Source organism: Protopterus annectens, chromosome 8.part1, assembly GCF_019279795.1.
Source record: "Protopterus annectens isolate FY-2018-M chromosome 8.part1, PAN1.0, whole genome shotgun sequence".
In the NCBI taxonomy this organism is placed as follows: domain Eukaryota; kingdom Metazoa; phylum Chordata; order Ceratodontiformes; family Protopteridae; genus Protopterus; species Protopterus annectens.
This window is the reverse complement of record NC_056742.1, coordinates 337567152-337573255: the sequence shown is the minus strand read 5'-3', so window position 1 is coordinate 337573255 and position 6104 is coordinate 337567152. Positions and strand designations below refer to the sequence as shown.

The following is a 6104-nucleotide window of genomic DNA, read 5'->3' as shown; positions in this document are numbered from 1 at the left end:
TAAAAAACTCTTGATTGTAGTACCATTTCAGAGTTCAGGTAGAGATGTAGATGAAAAATTGGAATATCTTTGATAATCATCATTAGATCATTGTTGCAGTTGCGTGTGCTATACAGGACGTATCCTGTTAAGAATTGGACAAGTCTGCCAGTGCTTTTGGGAACATTCCAACTTCCTAAATGCTATGCAGTTAGAGAGTGGTATAAAGTCAGTGGTTAGGGCATCAAGCTTTCTCAACCTGTTGTCAGAAAACACAGTGCTACAGCTTTGGGTGCTCGATGGTCAGCTAGCACTTCTCCTAAGTTTGGTAGCTAAGTATCCCACTGGAAATGCCTTCCAGTTTTACCCATTTGTGTGAGGAAAGGTTTCTTTTCTATAAAAATATTGCTGAGGGCTAGGGCTACTGTTTTTGGTGGTTGTCACTAAAATGTTTACTTTATACCTTATTTTTTTTTAGTCAGGAGGAAAGATTGCCATACTAAGGCTCTGCTACCTGTTTCAGTCTCATTTCGGTAGAGTAATGGACCCGAGTCCTGGCTTCTCAGTCATTCCCTGCCTGATCCACGAGAAGAGAAAAGTTGTGTGGTCTATTTTGGTTCGACTCTGGCTGCTGCTTCAACTCTGCTGCCAGTCAGTGACTCCACTGTGGCCATATTGTGTACCTTGGACCACTCATCAGGCAGTGCCCTTTGCAGCTGTTCTGGTGTACTTTTAGGGTGAGGGAGAGGGAGAGCCATTCCTGTCCACATTAAAGGAGAGAGTGAATGTTTTTCCTTTATGGAGTTGCTCTGAGGAGCTCGATTCCTGGGAAAAGGACCATTGATTCTTATCATTCGGAAACTTAAAATTAGAAATTTTTCTTCACTTGCCAGGAAGAGTGGCTGGGTACTGTTAACAACTTGTTTAAAGTCTTTCAGTATTTACATTCTGAATCTTCCCTTCATTTAAAAAGGAAAAGATTTTCCCTTCTCAGATTCTGATTATCTGTCTAAAGACAGAAAATAGACTTGGACTGTATTTCACAAGTTCCTGTGCAGTAGAATGGAGAATCTGAGGAAAGTGTTTCTTCAGAGACTTCACCTGAAGAGATTTCTCCCTCGATAACAATTGCCAGAATGAAGGAGTTATTTCAGTGGGAACAAAAATAAATGCCAAATTCTAGCAAAGATGTGATTTGCTGCAGGTGGATTTTCTTCATCCTGCAGCGGTTCTTGTTTTGCCAAAGTTAGAGGATGTTTTCTTTCCAGCCACTAATTTACCTGACTGTCAGCCAACTGCCCCCAGAAAGTGTGATAAATTATATAAGGTTCCCAGACCCACAAACTTCTTTTTTAAAAACCCAGATCAGGCCCTGCAATAATTTCTCTGACAAAGCCATCTTCTGCTGATCACTTTATGGCAGACAACCTTATTACTTCTGACAGGGATGGGAAAACCCTTTGGTAAGTGTGGTAAGAAAAGTATGTACTTCCTTCACCTTCAGAATACCGAGTTATCAGGCTCACTTGTTTTTTAGGTTTCTTCTGGATTCTTTTGACAGTATAAGAAAGTTAATTGCTGACCTTCCTTTTTTAGAGATTGACATCTCTGAATTCTTTTAATATCTTCTGTGTCTCAGGCAACCTAATGATCTGTAAAATGTGTTTACAACACTGTCGATGCTGTTCCTAGATCAGCTGCCACTGGGTTAGTGATGAGAAGATTTGCTTGGCTGCATTCTTTGAATTTTCTGGAGGATGTCAAAACTGAACTCCTGAATACTCCCTTGGATAAAGTTGTATGCGGCTCTTCCTCTGCTGAGATACTTAAAATATTTGATGAAAGGGAACCCTTCCTGCCAAAATGTAACAGTAATTTTCCTACCAGTTTCCTTTTATGGAAAAAAAAAATCGTATCAGGGCACAAGAAAATTTTTCAGAAAGCAATGGCAGAGAGGTTAAAAAAAAAAAAAAAGGTGGGTGGGTCCTTCTTAAACCAAGGGCAGTCAAAATATAGACTTGACTGTATGCTGCCATCATGTTTTCCCCCACCTCACTCTGACATTCCAGTAAAACTTCCCCAAAGTTGAGGTTTTCACTTCCCACTGTGGTGCCACATAACTTCTAAAACTTGGGTTCTGAGAATCTCTCAAATGAGCTGCAGCCTTGTCTGTAACCACGTATGCCTCAGAATTTGCTGGAGGAGCTGTTTCCAAGGGGTAGGATGAAAGTTCAGGGTCAGCAGAACAAGCAGGGTAAATTGAAATATACAAATGTCAACAAAGTAATGGCATTTAAAATGCTTTCAGTTGTCTAAACCATTTTTGGATTCCAAGCCCTTTACCTGTAGTCACAGACAGCACCAGAGTGATTTGCTATACAAGCAGGAGGAAACCAGGCAGGCCATACTCCATTTGCAGACAAGCTATTTTAAACCAGGAAACTAACAACTCGGTACAGTCCGACCCACTAGACTACTTGTATTTCATAAGAGCAAACATAGTGGCAAGCTGAGCAGGACCAGGACAGACTCCTGTGAATGGAAGTTATGCCCAGGGGCCTTCCAGGAACTGATCCAGCATAGGGAACACATCAAGTAGATCTAATTTCCTCTAGTCGCAACAGACAGACATTCTGCTGCAAGACTCCTTGCACAAAGGCCTGGAAAACAGATGACATTTAATTTTCGTGGGTTGGGATGTTCCTGAATGCCATTCCACCCTTTCCTGTGATGACCAGGTTTCTTCTAAAGATTCAGAAGGATTTTCTAAAGGTGATACTGGTAACTGTCATTTGTCCTGAGCAGGAGTAGTTCTCCCTTCTCAGTAGCCAAAGAAAATTACCATAAGGTTCCTAACAGAATGGATTTACAACACAATCCAGGGTTTCCTTCCCTGCCCTAACCTTGAATTTAGTCAGCTCTCTGCCTGGATGATAGAATTTTAATACCATTTAGGTAATTGTTTTCTGATGATATGCAGCAGATATTAAAGGGGGTTAAGAAACCTGCTCCTAGAAAGTTGTATTTGGATAAGTGAATAATATTTTCTGGTTGGGGCCAAAGCAAGAGTTGGGATTCTTTTAAGACTTGAACACCTCTGGTTCTACAGTATTTATGTCAGTTGTTATCCTCTGGCCTTTCTTGCTCTTCTGTCAAGATTCACTTGCCATCTCTGCTAGTCTCCCCATGGATCCCCCTTTCTACTGTACTTCAAGTGAAACAGTTTTTGCAAATAATTTTTTGCAGATCCATCCATCTAGAAGACAAGTGGCTTCTTCTTGGTACCTTTATTTTATACTTGAGAAAGATAAACATTTTCATGAGGTTGATTTGAGGGTCCTATTCATTGTTCTGATTTTTACAAGAATACTGAGTTACAAGCTCTTATGATGATTCACACCATTTCCAATTTTACATAGGTAGATAAACTTTGGGAGCAAATCCTTCATTTATGCCGAAAGCGGTTTCATTGAGCAAGGCCCTTCATCTCCTTGTTTTCTATCCAGAATAAAAAAGTAGGGGAAAAATACTTCTAAACACTCTAGATGTCTACATGCCCATACAAAAACCTTCAGGATTTCTGGTCAATTTGCCCATTTTTTTTTTTACATTTAAAAGAAACTGTGTCAATCTGTATAATTTCACCATGACAAGATACTTCAGGCAAGATTAGGGTACATTTTATCAAGGCTTTGGCTGCTTTTGTGACTTTTTGAAAAGGTGATGGTAGTGGGGACTCTAGAAATTTTCTAGAGGCAGCAGCTTGGTCATCTGTGCATACTTTTGCCAAGCACTACAAACTAGATTCCTTCTTTAGGTCTAGAGCAGGCTTTGTTAAGGAGTATTCTTACGGGACTGCTGGACTCTGATCCTTCCTTCTCCCTTTCATTCTAAGATATGGTATTTGTTCTGTATAGCTTAGGCAACAGTGATCTAATGATGGACATAATACGGTTAAGTAAACTTACAATGACATTACATGTTCATAGATCACGGTTGCAGTAAGAACACCCTCCTGCTATCCCAATTCTTTTTGTTGTTTTTTAAGCCAGGGTGTAGAAATTTTCTTCTCCATTTGTCCTAGTACATACCTGGCTGGTAGAACTCTACCTCCCTTGCTGTGAGGTAAAAAAAAAAAAGTTTTCAGTTCTAACCACTGATTTTATACTACTCTCCTCGAGCTGTTTAGTGGTTAGAGTGAGTGGAGGGTGCCTTATAGATTTGAAAGCTGGCTGGTCATCCAGTCCTTGGCTGGATATGTCCCGTATGGCATAGGCTACTGCAGTAACTATCTGTTTGAGTATCTACTGTTACAGTAAGTTTGCTTACCCCAGCACTTTCCTTGCTTGCTTGACTGACTGTTACTAGAACCATTGGGTTCTGTTTCATGTGACCTTTAAGGTAAAGTAAGAGTAGTTGCTACATTTTGGAGGAAGAAGTTAAAAAGCTAACTATAGTTCTTTACAGTATGCAGATGGACGGACCTGCCAACCTTTGCAGGGCCATTCAGGTTATCCTTTCGGCAAGATTCAGACAACCCATTTGATAATGAATTTTACCAACTATAGTGTAATAAAGCAGTGGTAAAGATGACCAGAATTGTTTGCAAACTGCTATAAGGATATCCAGCAAGTAATGCAGGACACTTATTTATAAACTGACATAATCAGACAAAAGGTAAAACAGTAATGAATGTACAGTCTGATAGCTTGTTTTATGCTGTACAGTTGATATTGGGAGTGTTTTTATTTTGCTAATGGAGCTTTTACTTCTTTTTTTGCTTTTCTAGATGGTGGACAAATTGGCTGATACCAGCTGTGGCTATAGCAGTTGTTGGGTTCATGTATCGATTTTACTTAGTGGAAAATAGATCCTTGTGAGTGCTGAAGTGGTGGAACATGGTGGAGAATAATGTTCCTATCAACACCTTAATGAGAAATTCAAACTGGGTCCATTTTCCTTTCTGACCTTACTTGAAAAAAGATGTCCAGACTGATTTAGGCTCAGTGGTTGAGCCTGAAAGGAGCAGAATAGCCTTCAGGCTCCATTCTCTTCTTCAGATATAAAATACTACATTTGGAAGGCAGATGTTGCATATGCGCACAAAACCAGCTTTGAGTTAAGGGGATTGGAAGGCCACCAATATTTTCATCTCGTTTACATAACCAGTTAATTGTACTTTTCTCTTGCTTGTATGTTTTATAAATGGCATCATCTCATTTTAACTATAATGTACCTTTAAGAATGCCACAATTGGTAACATAGTTAATAAGAATATGCCATTGCTTTTGATGTCTGCTACTTTGCTTAGTAGAGAGGCATGTTTTATTTTATTACCCTACAGATGAATTACTGGTGGAGCTGTAGAGTTCACACTAGGTTTGGAGAACTTTAACTGTAGGTATTCCAGGGAGAAGAAGATTGAGAGTACTGCTGGCTATGCTGTTGTCCTGAAGAGGGAGGTTCCAGTCTCTGCTGCCAAAGCCTGAAAAGTGGTAAATGACAAGACTGGTAAACATAGGATTAGAGTTGTACTTGGATTCCTTCCCCCTATCAATTTACCCTATGTCCTGGTAATTAAAATAAACTAGTTTAAAGATGCAAGTGCTGAAGAAAGCTTGGCACTGGCTAAGCTAAGGCATTTCTTGCAGGAGGAGGAGCAGCAGTGTCAATTCTTAGCAAGTAGCATTTAAGAGTCAGAAGCATTGGACTGCTTTCTTAGTGGTGGAAAGAATGTTTTAAAATTATGTGTTGATGAATTCTTGAACTAGGTGATGTATACGGAAAATGTGCAGGCTAAATGCAAACTGAGAAGACTAAAGTATTTGTATTTCTCCCTGAAAATACTACAATTTTTTTCTGACAGTTTATATGGTATCATGAGTTGCTTATTGAATTTGGAGTTAAACTGTGGATTCACTTTGACTGTCAGAGTCTGAAAAGGACTGTTGTAACTTTCAGAGGACATCTGAATTGGTTAAGTTAGATTTATAATGCTGTGATCTAACTGGTTAAAAAAACTTTCAGCAGACATGTTTCATGGATCATGCGCCACCCCCTACCCCCCCCCCCCCATTTTATCAGCAATTGGTGGCCCATGCACCTGGGTTAGCAAATATGCTGAT

At 39.7% G+C, this 6104-nt stretch overlaps 1 protein-coding gene across 1 annotated transcript in view; it reads left to right on the top strand.

Annotated features, from left to right (window-relative positions):
- Positions 1–5849, top strand: part of LOC122810338 (cytochrome b5-like) — a 616134-nt gene extending 610285 nt beyond the window's left edge. Inside the window, exon 5 of the mRNA XM_044081911.1 lies at positions 4769–5849. Coding sequence (XP_043937846.1) covers positions 4769–4859 — 91 coding nt within the window. The 3' untranslated portion in view covers positions 4860–5849. The remainder of the gene's footprint in view (positions 1–4768) is intronic.
- The last annotated feature ends 255 nt before the right edge of the window (positions 5850–6104 follow it).